At 41.9% G+C, this 17,769-nt stretch overlaps 1 protein-coding gene across 1 annotated transcript; it reads left to right on the plus strand.

Moving 5' to 3' along the window:
- Positions 1–4,838: 4,838 nt before the first annotated feature.
- Positions 4,839–13,021, plus strand: LOC104294602 (elongation of very long chain fatty acids protein 4-like). Its single transcript, XM_009894227.1, has 7 exons — positions 4,839–4,896; positions 6,670–6,857; positions 7,968–8,048; positions 8,952–9,008; positions 10,433–10,547; positions 11,322–11,449; positions 12,851–13,021. Exons 1-7 carry the CDS (start codon positions 4,839–4,841, stop codon positions 13,019–13,021), a joined length of 798 nt encoding a protein of 265 aa, XP_009892529.1.
- The last annotated feature ends 4,748 nt before the right edge of the window (positions 13,022–17,769 follow it).

A 17,769-nucleotide genomic window follows, 5' to 3' on the forward strand; every position in this document is an offset into this window, starting at 1 on the left:
AGGCTGGTGTTATCACTTGAAGTTGTGTTCAGCTACAGAAGAGATCTTGTCTGTCACTGCTTTCACTATCACCCCATGTACCCCTGCAGTTTAGAAGCTGATGAAGAAAGTCAGTTTGCTTGATTGGTAAACTTAGTCGTTTTTTTTTCAGGCAGATTTGTTGTTGGTTATTGTTGTGGATGAGTGTGGCTTATACCTTTGTAATGCTGTGGAAATGAACATAAGTGAGATGTCAGAGCTGAGACTTTCCTGCCCTATAGGACTTGGCCTGGATTCAGTGGATAACTGAAATAATAACATACTAATGGTTTAAAGATCAGAAAGTAAAAAATACGTTTTAAATTTGATGAAACAACTTGATAGCAAGAAGCAGATCTAATTTTTCAAGCAATTTTGTCTATATTAAAAGAAACTTTGTAGGTGGGTAGGAAATTTTGATTTAAGAGAGTTCAATTGCTCACAGCTACAAAGGGCATTGCTATAAGAGATGAGGTTAGAACCCATTAGGTTTTTCACTTTAGATGTGTACCACAGTACACCTCCTTCGTATGAAGCGTGGGTAGGAAAAGCAAAGCACACAGGCCTGTCAGATCTGATAAGCCTCTGCTGTGGTGTTGAGAGCATCCCATGGTGTAGGCTGGATATCCAGATGAAATTGGCCCACTGCTCCTTGTATTTCTCACGTATTGAAACAGGTCTGTTTTTTTAATTTGTGCTTTTAGTACAGTTTTCTTTGGAAGGAACAGCAATCAGAGGACCAAATAACAAAACCTGCATTGTCTAGAAGCTCTCAGAATTGTTTTACTGTTGGTATGTTATTGATAATGAATTTGTGGCAAACACCTATTTATGCAGGAGATACCCAGATTTTAAAACAGTTAGATTAGAATATGCAGTCTTTTAAATTTCTGATTGACTTGTCTGAGCTGTCACATATTGTACATAACTGAGTTGTGTATTACTATGGCTGTAATCCATGTTGCTACAATACCCTTTTTTTTGACAAGTCACTGAATGGAGAACCCAATTCACTGTGGCATTCAGAGCTCCCCTAACACTATTTCAGTGAAGGAGCCATGTTTTTTTCTATCGAGTTTTTGCTGAAACGGAAAGCCCCAACAGCTTTTGTGTGTGGTCCCCACAGAGCTGCCCTCACAGTTGTACTCACATACATCAAAGGACACCCATTCTCGGAGTGTAAAAGTACCATGTTACTGATGTCATCTCTCCATCTGCCAGCCACTCCAGTGAACATCTGCAACAGTACCACTGGGAATAGTTCAGGAACAGGGCAGGCTTTAAAAAAATGAAACATGCTTCATGATACTTTTTTTCTAATTTCAGTTTACATGAACAATAAAATACTTTGCCCCAAATTAAATTTGTTTGTGAAAATTCACTTCAGCTGATTTTTTTTTTCATCAGGGTAAAAAAAAGTTTGATGGAAAAGTTTGTGTTTGTAATTCTGAGTCTTATACCTCAAAATAAATAGCTCAGCAAACATTACTTAAATTTCCAGATAGGAGTAATAAAACACAATCCCATCTACACATAATAGATAGAAAGGGCTGGTCTGATTTATTACCTCCATTCATTCACACAGATAAATCATTGAATCTTTTTAAGGATTTGGGCACCAAAACTTTAGAAGTGAAACCTGTTGATTAATGAGCAATTACAAACTTTAAGAAAGGGCCTTTATAGGAAGCTCTGAAAAAAATGGTGTGTTCACTATCAATTTCTCCCCGAACCTGAATTAACAACTTAGATCAACAAAAAAACCCACCCAATATGACACCAAAGGTCAGTCAAACCTTCTAAACTGGGTTGGTCTTCTGAGCCTCCACCCCCCTCAAAATGCAGAGTCTCTACCCTATATCACCTTCTCCAAGAGTATCTGTTTAACCTCTTTCATAGTTTCCACAAGTCATGGAAACACAGTAGTTGTCCAGCAGCATCAACAACTGATGTTCTTCAACAAAAAACTACCACCACATGGTATGTCTAATTATCCTGCTTTCAAAAGCTAATCTTTGGTGTTTTGCCCTTCAGAAGTGCTTGTGATATATCTGGTGACAGACACAACTCAGTGGTACAAGGTATGATGCTACCCTCTTTTTTTTTTTCAGAGTTCTGCTAATAAACTGTGCCCACTGCGAAAATAAGAGGGCTTATCTGCACCCCAGGTGGAGGTACACATCAGGTGGCCGAGCAGAACCCCATCACTTGGCTTTGCATTGTTTCTTGGTGGGATGGGGCCAAGGTGCTGGTTCTGCGTTGGTACCTCCACATGGGACTGAGTCACACGCAGTGCAATTACTGACTTGAGCCACTGCTAACTAAGGCTCTCTGAGTTTTTACTTGGTGCGGTTGCTGGAGATCACGGAGGGCGAAACTTGGTATCACTGTCAAACCCCTCAAAATTTTTTCATGTATCTTTAAGAACAGTAAATGTGACTCCCCCTGGGATAGAAGCTGGATATGAAGGGGTGACTCCAGCTGACTGTGCTCTGCCTTCCCTGAGTGAGTGAGTGGGTGGGCGTTCCCACCATTCTCCCCTCCCTCATTTTGTGGTTTGGACTTATTTTGAGTTTGCAAAAGGCTCGTTGACAGCCCCTGTGGTAGGCTGAAGCAGTGCTCCAAACAGACTGTTTTCCAGGGTCTTGTCCAGGCATGATTCCTCATCTTTTACTATTTGAAAAGCTGTCACGACATGTCCTGAAGAAACCTGCAGAAGAAATGCTGGCCAGGTTCCCACTTGGCCAGGCTCCCAAGCGTGACACTAAAGGTCAGTGGTTCACTCCTGTGGAATCCTAGCCCTCTTCCGCATTCATTTTCCTCCTCTTTCCAGTCCCCTAATCTGATAAATCATGTGGGGAGAGGCAAGAAAGGGAGGGGGAGGAGTATGTGATGTAACCTCCGCTCTGGCAAAGTTACGAGACAACACCACGGTGCCTGCAGCTTGCGGTGGTTTTATGGTGGGTGCCGCTGTGAGACTCTGAATCGTGCTTAAGAGGCGTGAAGACCCACCACGTCTGTGTGAGACCCAGCAGGTGATGTACTCGCTTCACTTGCGGAGAAGAAAGCAGAGCACAGCGTCCGCTTAATGGCACGCGCTCTTGCAGCTTCTTGTTTCGCTGCCTGCCACACGCACCCGGAGTGAGAGGAGCCGCGGCTGTACGCTGAGGACACCCCTGAAGAAAAGGAGGCGCGAAGCCAGCTGCGCTGCCGGGGTAAGTCTGTTCCGGCTTCCTGGGTTTTCCTCTTCATTACAGGCTGGCAGTTCAGGGGAAGCAAAGGAAGTGGCGAGGAGTGAGCTGGAATGCGTATGGATTGTTTGAGGGCATGTAGCCGTATGAAATCCCTGCGGGATTGACTCTGAGCCAGTTGATAATCACTGACTAATCTCTCTGCTGCCAGATTCTGCCTGGATTACAAGGGCGTGTGTCTCTGTGTCGGGATGCGTATGAGACGTGTTTGTGCTGAGGGTCTCGGGACATGTGTCAGAGAAACACACCAAAAAGGGGTTTGACTGTAGTGACTGACTGCAGGAGAGAAATTTGTGCAAGTATGCTTCTGCCACTGACTCGGTGCTGTATGTGCAGTTGCACGTCAGGCTGTGAGGTCTGCAGACAGGGGGGTGTAGGTATAGCAAGTTTTGTTGCTTGCTACGTTTCAGCAAAGTAAATCTGTACACAACTGGGATGCAGCAAAGCCTTGTTAATTTTAACAGGTTTTATCCAGATGTGCAAAGTCAAAAGTACCGTCCCAGGCACACTGTATGCATTTGCAGTTCCAGCAGAACTCTGTGGTCTGGGTATTAAGAAACTGTTTATATTTATAAGGCTCCTTAAGACACGTTTATACCAGTATAAGAGGCCTTACATTAGGCTACAGTTTTTTATTGCTGTGTAATGCACAAGCTACTGTGCTGCAGGAGCCCAGTGACCACAGGAGAGTAGGGTACAGATCCAAAGGAGGTGTGGGTACTCTTGTACTTGACAGTCTATGAGAAGTCAAATGAGAAAATGTGCTTTTCTCAGTACTGGGAGGAGATGAAACTGGGAGGAAGCTGGTCCTGTATACTTGCTAATGGAGAGAACTAGGGCAGATAACACAAGCTGTTGAAAGTAACTGCAGAAAAGTGTTTTCTAGGTGAACTTCCAAATGCCATTGGAAAGGTCTCCCTGCTAAAGGAAAGAAGGGAAGAGGAGGAGCATCATATTATATATGAGTATTCTAATTTAATATACTATGTTATAGAATATATACAAGATAAAGCAAAATAAATTTAATGTAGAAACTGGGCCTCAGAAAGCAAAATAACCAACAGCTCAGTTTACCTCTCTGGAGTTGCAGCAGTGCTGAATTAATCCCAAACTGCCAGCTAGCATTGTGAATCTCCAAGAATGCCTGCAGAAGGATGCAGTTATGCCACCTGGTGTGTGCCCTTGCCTGAATGCTGTGCCTACCCTGCTTAAGAAAAAATATCACATGATTGATTTCCCAACATAGTACACAAAGCTCCTAGCTCTTGTATTTCTCATGCAGGTACTCAGAGTACTTTTAGAGGTGAAACTTGAACAAAATATCAAAATCTGGAAATAGAAGTTAAATTGCTAATCATTACAGGGGGGTTCTCTTCTTTTTTTTAAACACGACTCTAATACTGGTCCACAATTTCAGTTTCTACAGACAGTAAACTTTTTTTTTTTCATTAGCTATACTGCTGAGCCTTTGTCTAAAGAGCCTCCTTATTCAAGACTCAGTCAAGGTAGAATAAATGGGGTTAATCTGATCCTGGAGATGCTAATTTTAATTTATTTCCAGAACTTGTGATGGCTTCAACTTGGCAGAAAACTCAGGAATTCTACAACTGGGTCCTTGAAAGTGGAGGTAGGTAGAGATGCTGTCTTACACAGGAATTTCCACATAAATAACATGATCATGAAGAACAAACCTAGAAGGACTCATATGAGCCCACATTTTTTTCACTAGGCAGATTTTCACTTTTCCCTCTCCATGATCACTAATTTCGCTTAAGTCTTGAAATATATCTGAGAGATGCTCCAGCTGCATTACAGTAAGGAATGCGGGGATGGGGGATTTCCCCTGCCCCTAGCTGGGAACTCTCAGCAGCTTTCTGTTCAATGTACAACAGGCTCTGACAGGATGATGAGCACTATGTGCTCAGAATCTATTGCCTGCTAAGTCTGGAATATTAAAGAAAGTGATGTTTTTTAAAATGCATATTCATGTGTCATGGGAAAGCTTAGTAGACCAAGGAGTTAATACTCTGAGGTTTAAACTTCTTGTGATGCCAGTAAATCCTGTTATCAATTGAAATATTGACAGAAAACACTCGTCAGTGTTTGAGATTTGACATTTTGCAGCTTGGAGACTTCAGATCTTCAATAGCTAGAGGTTCTACAGGTCCAGTTTGGTCCCACAGGGCTCTGTTGGATCCCTGGATGTAAGGAAAAGCCACAAAATGGCATGAAGGTAGAATGGCAGGCCTGCGAAGGACATGGGGAGTAGTGCTCAGGCTGTAAAGGCTGTTTCAGGATTTGAATTGCAGAAGAGAGACTAAATTGGAATTCAGGACTACGGATGGACTGTTAAATCCAGAAGAGGAATATCAAAGGACTCTTGACACAACCCATAACAAGAATAGTAAAGAATTGGGAGGTTTAGAAGGGATGGGGATTAAGAGAGTCATGTGGACAGGGATGACATTTTAAAAAAAATACTCTAAGGCCCATGGGCTCACCAGTGAGCCAAGGACTAAAATTCAATAGAGGACTTCTGCAAGGATCCCAGGGCTAGAACAGTGAGAGGGGTCTGAGGCTTGGGACTGGCAGGGGTGGAAGAAAAGGGAGATGCTGAGGGAGTTTAGCAGAGCCGTGGCCACAATGGGAATAGAAGAGGAAAGCATGAATTGGAAATGGGATGTTTTCGCAGATATAGTGTATCCTGCATTTCTGTATGTCAGGGATAAGACAGGATTAGGAGGAGGCGGCATGACACAAAATCTGTTGAGCTTCCCTTTGCTGTAGGACTGAAGAGCAGTTTTAGCAGGGGAAAGTGTCTTGTCATTTTCCAGTGAAATGGCATGCTTTTCATAGAGTCGACCCTATGAGTAAATATGAAAATGAAGGAGCAGAGAATTTCAGATGTCCTGAGCATTGTGGGGCAGGAAGGAAGTAACACCAGTCATTGAAACAATTTTATTATTTAGCTGTAAAGACTTATGCTCCCGAAGAGCCAGGAACTGTTTGGTTTTTTCTGTGCATCCCTGCTGCGTGTGTCTTTAACTACTTCTTTTGCCCATGTGTGGGACAGTCTTGCAGCCTGTGGTGAGAGCTCCAGCTCCTGACAGGAAAGGTCTGTTCACTACTGTGCTGCAGTGGACTGGTGCTCAGCAAAGCGGACTTCTAGTACTACTGTCCCAACTCGAATGTCACGCTGAAGCCTTTTAGCAGAGTCTGGCACATGGAGCCCCAGGGTAGGAGAAGGACTGTGGTACTGCTTTGTGCAGACACCTGAGACACCAATTTTCTTCTTGCCAGAGAGCATGCTGCAGAGAGCATGCTGAAGGGAAGTGATTAAATATATCTGCTGTACAGTGTACGGGATGTGCCAGCTTTGGCTGTGTGTTTTGCTTTTCAGATCCAAGGACAGACCCGTGGCCCCTGGTCCACTCTCCGCTTCCAGTCACGCTTCTCTTTGCCTCCTACCTCTTTCTCGTGGCACTGGGGCCCTTCTACATGCGTCAGCGGAATCCACTAAAGCTGCGAGGCCTGCTGATTGCCTACAATCTCGCCATGATGACATTATCCAGCTACATGTTTTACGAGGTGAGGAGACAGGATTGGCTCCTAGGTAAGCATTCTGGAAGTGTTTGAAAACCAGAGACATTTCAATGGCTTTTGCTGATGGACTTTAATGAAGGGAATGGGAGCCAACTTGGACACATCTATGTTTTGCCACAGGAGAAGCAGTATTGCCCTGTTGAAAGTATTATCTCCAAAGTGTACCTCGTTTCCTCCCATTTCTCAGTCTTCCTCTCATTCATAAAATTAACACTGACAGGTTCCTGAATGAATGAGTTGAAAGTGGAGATCTCCCTGATAGACACAGAGTGTACAGAGGATGTGGAACTTCCTCATTTCATCTTGGGTCTGGCTGGTCAGGAACCCATCTCTGAGAATAACTGCTTCTCCAGACTTATACAGTCCTCTCCAAAAGTACCAAGCACACTGCAGCTTCCTGCTGCCAAGAGGATTGATGACATTGTTTTCCACTTGTTCTCAATCCATAAGCCTTTCTACAAGCCTTTCCCTAGTTTACACAGGCCACTGATAACTCTTCAAGGGAACATGGCTGAATAGGTTTGAAAAACATTTTGATGTCAACAATTTTGCCTAACCAAACAAAACAAAGTTTATAACACAATTGTTACATTTAGTTAAAGCAAATTGCAGTTTTTTGCGGCAAATACTAAATCTGAGGACAGGTATGAAAATTGCTTGTCTGTACTTGGTTATTCAGTTATACTGGTTACTTGGTCCAGGTTTTGGCTTTCCAATTAACAGGCAAATGCAACCAGCCAAAATAAAACAGTGTGGGATCTTTGCAAAGGAAAACTGCATTTTCAGAGAGATTCTGAAGCCTAGAATTCACTAGTCCTGCTGAAGCATTTTTGAGCACTCCAGTGATTACATAGAGCCACAAATATGCCCAGACCGAATTTTCTTTTTCAGATTCCAACAAGGATGTGAAGTATGTTCTTTTAGGTTTTTACTATTTGCTCAGCTGTACAAATTACATGGATTTTCTGTCAGTGAGTACTAGATTGAGACCCTATTATCTTAGCATTAATATGCATATCTTTTTGAAACAGATGGCATTGAACAGAAAATAGATCTCTGTTGTTTGTTTTTTTTCTTTTTTTTTTTTTTCCCCAGTTTCTGGTAACTTCAGTCTTGGACAACTACAGCTACCTGTGCCAGCCAGTGGATTACAGCCGAAGTGAACTAGGAATGAGGGTACAGTTCTATGCAAAGCTTGCCTTAGGCCCTGCTCCTCCTGTGGGTATGCAGATTGTTTTGATCATAAATAGCGATTTGCATGCCTAAGAAGGCTTTTACTCCAGTTTGTCGCTTAAGTCTATTTCACTAAATTGTTTGGTTCAACAGTTGCACTTTAGTTTTCTATAAATTAATCATCTCAGTCAACATAGCCATCTAAGTTCTCTCTGATCACTGGAGAGAGGGTGATCCTACCATCTGAAGACAGATGTCTAGTATTAATATTGCAAATTACCTCTAAAATATATGTGACTCTTTCCATTGACTAAGGATTCTGGGTGATCACTATCAACAAGAAAATCAATTTTTATATCCTCAGCTTTGCATGACATAAATCTTGCTTAACATTTCTTTTAGCAGAGGGATTTGGCTAAAACTTCCCTGTCTGGTGATCACAGGGGGGTTGGGTCCTACCAGCTTCAGCTTTCCAAAAGGCTGCATGAGTTTTTTGTGTTTAACTTCAGACCTTTTATGCTTTGCTTCCAGACATTACCAAGCTTTCAATAGATGCAAGCATGGATATTAGCTTTTCAGTTTTTCAGATACTTGCCATCAGGCTAGGAACAGTTTCTGAGCAGCTCACCCTTGCCTCATCAAAGAACAAATTCAGCAAACCAATCATCTGACTAACTAGCCAAAGCAACCCTGAATGCCTTTTCTCCCCTAACATTAAAAAAAAAAAAAAAAAAAAAAAGAGCACAACAGCCATAGAAGAGCCCCTAAGTTCCTTAGTTTTTCCCCTTTGCTGTCAATCCCAGGTGGTCAGCGTTCACATAGTACATAGCTGAAAATCTCAGGCAGTGAGGCTGAGCACTGATTTTGCTTTGAGGTCTAACAGCGTTTTCTTGTGCTGCCCAGCAGATGGCAAGAGTGTGTTGGTGGTTCTTCTTCTCCAAAGTCATCGAGCTGCTTGATACGGTAAGGAGGGCTGGGCTCGGCTCCATAGCGGGACTGGTGCTGTAAATAAATCACTTCCTTGTCAGAAAGGGGCAGGGTGCCAAAAGCTAATGTCCTCGCTTGATCCTGTATTGATTTTGTTGATGCTTTTCAGTAAACGCTGTTTTCATGTGTGCTGCTCTGCCTGCTTGTGAGAGTAGGCTGATACTGTTAAAGAATAGGGCTCAGCTTCATCGTGCTGGTTTTTGACAGCATTTGGCCTGCAAGAGCCCAGCAGCACCACTGGATATCATACCGCCAGGCTTCCTCAAAAGCTCCTTTTCAGAAAAAAAGAATCACTGCTGTTCAGTTTGCCTGTCTCTGTCCCAGTGGCTGCACATGTTCGCCTCCCCGCACCTTTCCTGCGGGTGGGCATTGCCTCTTAACCACAGTGCTAGGGGAGAAGCTTTAACCGTGGCTGTTGCCACATGGTCCCCCAAAATCTTAGCTACGAGTTGATTAAACTGCCACACAGGATCTGCCATTGCCTGTCTGGGTGAATAATAGTGGTTACTTGGGCAGTAAAGAAACTGCAAATGTACAAGTACGTGTCCCGGTATTTTTGCTGCCACAGTTTATCCCAAAGTTGTGGGTTAAAGGTTTGTGTCTCATGTGAAATTGAAAGTTCACCTGAAGACAGTACCAGTTTATAGCTTGTCTTCAGGTCTCCTCCTGTGTTATAAATAGTTGACTGAACTAACAAGGGAATCCTACCTCTCTGCTTGGTCAGCAGGAGTAAACTGTATCCTAGCCCGTCTAAGACTTCACAGTCTAGTGCTCTTTGGGGCATAAGTTGACAACACACTGTCTGAAGAGTGAGTCAGCATGTGGAGCGCCCCTCGGCCTATTGCCATGGGGTTGACCAATTTTCACTCTGTTTTTATCAGCATTAAAAGCAGCTTTTTGTCAGTCCTGAGTCCCTGAAAAGCAGATTCAGTTTTCGTGTATGTGTGTGCACTCTGAAATACAGTGGCCTGACACATATTCATCTGCCAAAATCATTCTCTTTACTAACGCAAATTCCAGAAAAGCTTGGTCATTCAACCCAGCAATTTTTCTGTGGATCATTCTCTGGTATCAGTAAACATCTAACTGATGTCCTGAAAAGGCCCAGACTCAAGCAGCTGCAAATTATGTGGAAGTTCAGTCTGACACTCAGATGTGTCCTCTTTGGACCTTGGGACCTGAATTCAAAGTTTGGGCTCTGTGGAAGAAAGTCTACCCTCCAGTTCTTCCCCATTCCAGATAATATATGATCTATCGCATGTGTTGAATTTCATCAGTTTTTATCCACAGCAGAGGAAATGGGCTTGGGAGATCCAGAATCATATTCTTGCCACCTTTAGTGTAAAATCTTTTGTCTAAACAGATCAACTCAAGATTTTCCCTTGTCTGGCTTCTTTCAGGTTTTCTTTATTCTGCGCAAGAAACAAGAACAGGTGACTTTTCTGCATGTGTACCATCATGGCACGATGCTGTTCAACTGGTGGTCAGGGGTCAAATATGTGCCTGGAGGACAAGGTATGCTTCTGTAGAGACCTTGTGTTTCAGTTTTTATTCTGCTGTGGAGTTAGTATAAACAGTGCAGATGGGCTGACTGGCAGGTAGGAAGCTCACCTACTTGCAAAGGTGTGAAAAATATGTGCGTTTCAGTTGATACCATCTGCTCAGCTCTTTGGGCTATTTAGACTGCTATATTCACAGCCTCATCCAAAATGAGAATGTGCCAGTCATTCCTCGTCCAAACAGAAACAATGACGAGGTCTATTTATATCTCCACCCAGACCAGCACTCTCTCAGTCCCCATTCAGATGGGCCTGGTGCAGCACCCCAGGTTCTTGCTCTCCTGCTCTGAATGTGTCCAGCCTAGTCCTTACTCCCTTTCTCATCCGTATCCAGACTGCTTCTCCTTTTTGCTCCACCGAAGAGAAGCACCTGAAGCTGACACAGAGTACTAGACCACTATAGGTAGGCCCTGTACAAGATTCTGGGGTATTTCTTTTTTAGGAAGCCATTTTGGCTACATGGTCTTGATACCAGAATGGTACGAAATGCTTAGGTCAGAAGATCAAGAATTCTCTCCTCTGCCTTTGAAGCTCTTCTCTGTCTCTGAACACTAGATATGAGATGCATATATGCTGAAAGGAGAGGGGAGAATATGACATGCTTCCTAGGCAGAGTCTGGATTGAAGGTTCATGCATAGGGGTGATATGATGTATTTTGAAAGCTGTGAGCTCATCACAGGGTTAGTCTTGTTTGTGTGTCTTTTTCATCCTGACTTCTTTACTCCTCAGCCTTCTTTATTGGGATGCTAAACTCCTTTGTACACATCTTCATGTATGGCTATTATGCCCTGGCCAGCCTGGGACCAAAGATGCACCGTTACCTATGGTGGAAGCGTTACCTAACCATCATGCAGCTGGTAATTAATTCCATGTGTTCATCTCTGCAATTCCGTGTCTCAGGTGTGATGGCCCCTGATGTCTATCTCTGTCCCCTCACTGGCTCAAGTCTTTCTGTCGCTGCCTATAGAAATCACCATGTCCTTAGGTGTCCTCATGTACCACTGTGAGAGGTGAACTGATTGGTGACCTGATCTGAATGGTACTCAAAAAACTAGCAAGAGGCCTTTGGTGACCATAATAAGCCCCCACCTTTGTAATGGGAAGGAGGAAGAAAAAGTGAAAAATTAGACTTCTCCCTTTTCTGTTGTATATGGCAGCCTTTTCCCCTCTGGAGCCCTGAAAACACAGCTTGATTTTGAGAGGTGTGGGGAAGTAAATGGGGAAAACTCTGGATTCTTAGTAGGGCAGGAGATTGGGCAACCTTCATTCTGTTTCTTCAAAAAGGAAGAGTATGTCTAACTGTAGGCAGAGGTGAGTTAAAGAAAAATATGTGAGTTTTACTCTTTCTGTAGAGAATCTCTTTAGATTTTCTTTCCCTCATCTTGGTAGAGGTGTCAAATCCTGACAACCCTATGGTTTTAGAGGAATGTTCCAGACAAGGACAATGACTATAGTTAAGCATGTGGAAGAGTTAATTCCACACAAAAAGAGGTTACACAACAAAAAGTATGCAGTTACCAGAGAAGAGGAAGGAGAGTTAGGGTATATGGAAGATAGTGGTTTACTGAAGGCTGGTCCAGAATTCTTATTTATTCTTAATGGCAAAAGCAGAACAAGAAAGCATTGATGAAATGAAAAGGTATTTGTAGTGCAAAATATAGCACAGGAAATCAGTTTTTATTTAACATGCTTTCAGTAGGTAGAACTCATTGCTTCAGGATATTGAGACAAGTGAGTTAGTAAAAAGAAAAAAAAAACATTGATGTTTAAATTAATAAGATTATTATACCCATATTAATTTATTAATTTCAAGCATCTGTAGTTCTTCTCTGTAAGCTAAATTACAAATCAAAATTGTTATGGGTATAATAATTTGATTACCATCAGGGAAGAGAAGGAGTCTTCCGCCTTTAGTTTCCATATTTCAAGATCTCTGCTACTGGCCCATGGCCCAGAAGTGGCACAAGGGCAGTGGTCTGCCCCTAGGTGGGAGAGGCTGGATTCCAAACCTGCTTCCTGCAGCAGTGGGCAAGTCTCAATGTTTAGTGGACAGTTGACAGCCTTTCATGTTGGGAAAACACTGTTGGGCTGGAAAGACAAATTTTTCAGGGATGTCAAGAGAGGCAAGCAGGTGGTACTCTGGGTTGAGGACACTACTAGTATGTTGTGATACTTTTTGTGATGGACCAAATGGTCAGCTGGGGTATGTCTCATGTAGGATCCCTAATCTGGCTGCTTCTTTTTTCCCCCTCTTCTAGTGCCAGTTTGTAGCCATTGCTGCTCATTCTTCCTACAACCTCTTCACAGAATGCCCGTTCCCTGATGGCTTCAACATTGCAGTCTTCCTCTACATTCTCAGCCTCATTGCTCTCTTCCTACACTTCTACTATCGGACGTACACTAGGGGAAAGCAGGAGAAGCTAACTTAAAGAAAATCAAAGAGGAGAGTGAGCCCAGCCTGATGAACTTGCACATTCTCTACTACTTCTAACACGATTGCATGACGAAAATGTATTTGGGGAGTGTGTGCGAGGCTCCTGTGTGCAGACTCACAGTTGCCTTCAAATATCTCAAGTTAGGAAGAAAAAAAGGAATGACATAAACTCAGGGACTAAGATATTGAGGAGCACACTTAATTGAAACTGATGCAAAGCCAAGCCAAGTAGTCACCAACATAGCAGCCTTTGTGAAATTAGCACCAGAAGAGCTCCTCCTTTCCTTCCATCTGCTAGCTCAGTTTGCAAGGTCTAGCATCCAGCCATGACTCCTTGGCTCATTTCTTAGGCTATAGAGGTTTGGGTTTTTTTCATTTATAAGACTATCACCTCAGCTTACCATTCTACATCAAGCAGGGTCAGATGCCTACAGCCTGAAAGCAGTGTCCAGGTAACAACAGCAGCCAGGAACTCACTGGAACTGCAGGATGCACTCACCTGTACACTGCATCCCAGCCTTTCCTATTAAGGAAGCTCCCACTAGGACTGGGGTCTATTACAGATGGCCCTGATGATTTAACTTTATATTAGCATAAACAGGAAGGAAATTGGACATTATGTCCAACTGGACAGATGCCTCTGTTCCCTCGCTGTTCTGAAACTAAAGCAGGCATTATTAGCACTTTCATCCTAAGTAAGAAAGTAATGCAGTAAGAATCACCATGTACCATTTTCTGAAATGCTTATTTGCCTTTGGTTGTGCTCATAACAATAGAAAACGTTTAATGCATGAAGACTGCTTGGCATTTTTCCTTATAGATATCATATTTTTTAATAAAAAGAATAGATTGAGGTTCCCTATTAATAACTTTTTTCGTGTAACTTTTTGTTGTTGTTACTATCACCATTTAAAAATGTTGCTTCTTATCAAAGTTAAAAAATTTTACATCACCTTAAGCAGCCATCTCCAATACCAATTTGTACGAGTATTAATGCAAAATACATAAAGTCAATTCATTAGCTAGTGCAAAGCCACATAGCTCCATTGACTTTATCATGTCACTTATTGGCTCCTTTTTTTGCTCCTAAATCGACTGCAACTAGAATTTGGCACTTATATTCACCTGCAGACAGTAAAATACTGTTAAAGTTCTGCTCTGGTAGTGCTTTGAAAATGCTAAATTCAGATTTTAAACTACAGTGTGGTATTTATTGACTGCATCTACTTTTGTTGGTTGAAACTAGTATTATGGAGCAGTGATTTTTTTTTTTTTCACAGTTGAAACACAAAGTTCTTGAAAGAGAATATTAGAATTAGTAACTTGGATGCATTGCCATTGCCAAGCCAAATTCACCTCAAATATGTGGAAGTCTAATTCCTCTGGGAATGTTCAGAGGATTAGATGCTAGTCTGAACCTAGCAAATGGGCATACACAAAATAATTGTATGCTGTACACCAATCTGGAGTGTAGTGGCTATGCAAAATAAATGCAATTTATTCATCATCAGTCTGTGTTCACATACCAAACCTTTCCTTTAGCTACTACATGTACATATATAAGATAAAACAGTATTCTTCCATTCCTTGCCCTCCTCCCTTTCACACACATACACAAAAGATTCATTTACGTTACCACAGTGATACATCATAAATGTAATTTCATTGATTTGAATAGTCTTTCTTCTGATTTTCACTGGTGAGTATGAAAAGCAAAGCTGGGCTTATTTTCCATCTATGTGCTAGCCGTTTCTCTTCAAGTCAAATATTTATCCGCACTATTAACTATATAAATTGTACTGCTTTTGCATACTAGAATGCTACTTTTGTTAAAGCTTTGAATAATAAACCTCTGGGTAGGTCCTCTATTTTTCCCTTTGGTAAGGCAGGAAAGAAAACAAACTGCTGTGTATCTTACACACTATTCATATTGAGGATTTCCCCAGAGACCTCTCCAGTACTGAAGGCTTAATGCAAGTAAAACTGTTTCATTACTCCTGTCCATTTAATGATTCACTTATGGCCCTATCCTGCTTAAGCCATCAGTACATTTGGCCCCTTAGTTTCATGGTAGAGCATACTTTCCTGCAGCCGGCTAAATTGTCTGTGCTTACAAAGAAATCTAATGAATTTACCTCTTTTTCCTATATGTGAAGGGATCATTAGTAGGTCTCAACCTCAGTTTCCCTTCACATAAGCTTTTTCAGATTGTACTTACTAATTTCAAGGGCTTCACTATTAATTTTATACCAGAGTAAGCATCACATATTCTGATTTTCCTTGATTCATTCATAATTCGTGAGTGCTTAAAAATTAGAAATGAGCAGGAAATTCAGATAAGATTACTGAATGCTTTTGCAAATCCAATCCTTTGTAAAATATATAAATTTGTAAACATGTCATTTAGCTTTTTTTAAGCAGCCTATCAAGCTTAATTTGCATCTGTGTACAGGAGAGCTTACTGCAATGGATTCTGGACTGTGACTGGCCACATAGCTGGTAACAAAATACAAAAAAATGAATTTGTCACCTGACAACTTGAAGTAAGTGACCGATCACCTAAATCACACTCCAGTGTAACTATTTGTCCTAGACATTCAACCTGTGATCTATCTATTCCTGTCCCTCTTCCTCAGAGCCTGAGTGCGGGGCCTAATCTTGCACTTTTAAACTGGTAAGAGCTTTTTGTCAGTGTGACTTCAATGGCCATAGGATGAAAATGAAGTATTTTCAGTTGGGTGATAAGGAGGGATCAATTTTGCCCAGAAACACCATGTTTTGCGTACCTAAGTAGATACTGGTATGGAGTAGAGCCATTACAAAGTATCGATGCAAACAAAATTCACTTGTGTGAGCACTTGCACTAGCAGTGAAGATAAAATTGCATAGCTGTAGCTGAGTGGCTCTGCAGGTCTTGGTTCTTTCCTCGTTTTCATTGCACTCACTTGTCTTCATTCTTCTGTTTTACATTGGGATATAGTTGGTACTGTCCACTTGGGGCATCGTGTTGTGACAAGAGCAAAAAGCTGAGAGTACAGCTACGAGCTCCTGGAATTTAAAAGAGAATAAAGGCACAGCATGAGATTTCCCCTTTAAGATCAAGTCCCTAGCGTTAAACATTACACCACAATAATGCACTGTAAGTCAAAAAGGCTGGAAATTATAAATTGCAAATTTGGATGATTCATGTTGTCTGGCAGAGTCCAAAGCTTTGAGGGTGAATTGAAAATACCCTGTCGCAGCTGGATTTATAAAAACCTCTGGGCCAAATGCTGATTCCACCAATATCAATGACAAAGCCTGCAGATTTCACTGGAAACAAGATGGCACAGCTGTGTAAAAAAACAATGATGTGCTCAGCCATACGGCATGGTTTGTGTGTGAGCAGACTGGAGTGTTATTCAAGCTTAACAGATGACTTTTAAGGGCACAGTTGTGTGCAAGGCTCCTCCTTATGATATGTGGGTCATTATATGTTCTTAGAGTAGTTTACATTCACAAGATGTAAAGCATAATGCAAGTAGTCTGTTTGAATGAATAAGCTTGATATCTGGTAGTGCTCAGCATCTTTCCTACTGTTCAAGTCAATGTAAATTATGGATGTTCTGATCAAATTACTTTTGAATTAACCAGACCATTTACTCAATGCTTACTTTCTCTCTGAAGATAAATGAGAGGGATTCTCATTTTAATCAAAACAAAATACAGAAAAGAAAATCAATTACTATTTAATGTTTTTTCCATCAGTGTGTGATGGAAAGTTTCCAGAGGAACTTGGGCTTAAAATTGCAAAACAATATAAAATGCAGGAACACGGTTGGGTTTTAACTATTGGATTTTTTTATATACTATCAGAAAATATGGTAGTATGTGGTTTTTCAAAAAATGCAGAAGAATTACTCTAAACAATTAATTAAGCAAAACCAGAATACAGTAGATTGCTTGTACAATAAAAAAATCTGTTGATACAGATGTAAAACACCTCCGAGCCAAATGTTAAAAAAGATCAGCCGACTCTATATATAGAACAGTGTGAATTTGCTGAATTCATTAATGAATAACTTCATGGATTAGGCCTTGATAGATGGAGTGCTCACATCCAGATGTTTACTGTGATTTGTCAATGGCCTTGTACTTAATCCTCCTGAACAGGAAATAAGAGTCTTTTCTCTGGGGTCTCCCTTGGGGACTGTGGCAGTCTCTCTCTCTGGCCTGAATCATCTCAACATAGGATCAGGCTGCTAGGGAATTAACCAAGTGGAGGAGGCACGGATTTGCCTTTAACTCCTTCGGTTTCTTCTCAGCTTCATATGGCTTCCTCACCATCTGCCATGATGGGAATCTTATTTAGTCATGGCAAACAAAAAAAGGAGTCACCCATGTCATACCACGAGGCATATTTGTGGAGTCCCTGTCTCCACAAAATGTGTCGAAGCAGACACGTCAAGTCCCACCACCACTGAGGGGGAGGGTCCACAGCCCTCCCCCTCGAGCATTTAGATGCTGGTGTATATCTCTCCACATCTCAGCATCATATTTTTATTTTGGCGAAGCTGCAGCTCTACAACCACTGTTAGTGACAGGGGTGGGCCAAGAGGGAGTATTCGTGAATAGACTGGATGTCCCAAATGTGCCCTTAATCAGGTATACCAAAGGGTGTGTAGTGTGTGTAAGTGTGTGTGTGTGTATGGGTAGATGAATGCAGCCTCTGCAGAACTACCTCTGTTTCTCATTTTGCAACGT

Source organism: Charadrius vociferus, unplaced genomic scaffold, assembly GCF_000708025.1.
Source record: "Charadrius vociferus isolate BGI_N301 unplaced genomic scaffold, ASM70802v2 scaffold160, whole genome shotgun sequence".
Classification (NCBI taxonomy): Eukaryota; Metazoa; Chordata; class Aves; order Charadriiformes; family Charadriidae; genus Charadrius; species Charadrius vociferus.

What these genes read in the sequence shown, in the direction of transcription:
- LOC104294602 (XM_009894227.1), top strand. Translation starts at nt 4,839, where the DNA reads ATGGCTTCAACTTGGCAGAAAACTCAGGAATTCTACAACTGGGTCCTT. An exon ending in CCAGCTACATGTTTTACGAG is followed by an intron (nt 6,858 to 7,967) that starts GTGAGGAGACAG and finishes TTTTTTCCCCAG; the next exon opens with TTTCTGGTAACTTCAGTCTT. An exon ending in TCATCGAGCTGCTTGATACG is followed by an intron (nt 9,009 to 10,432) that starts GTAAGGAGGGCT and finishes GGCTTCTTTCAG; the next exon opens with GTTTTCTTTATTCTGCGCAA.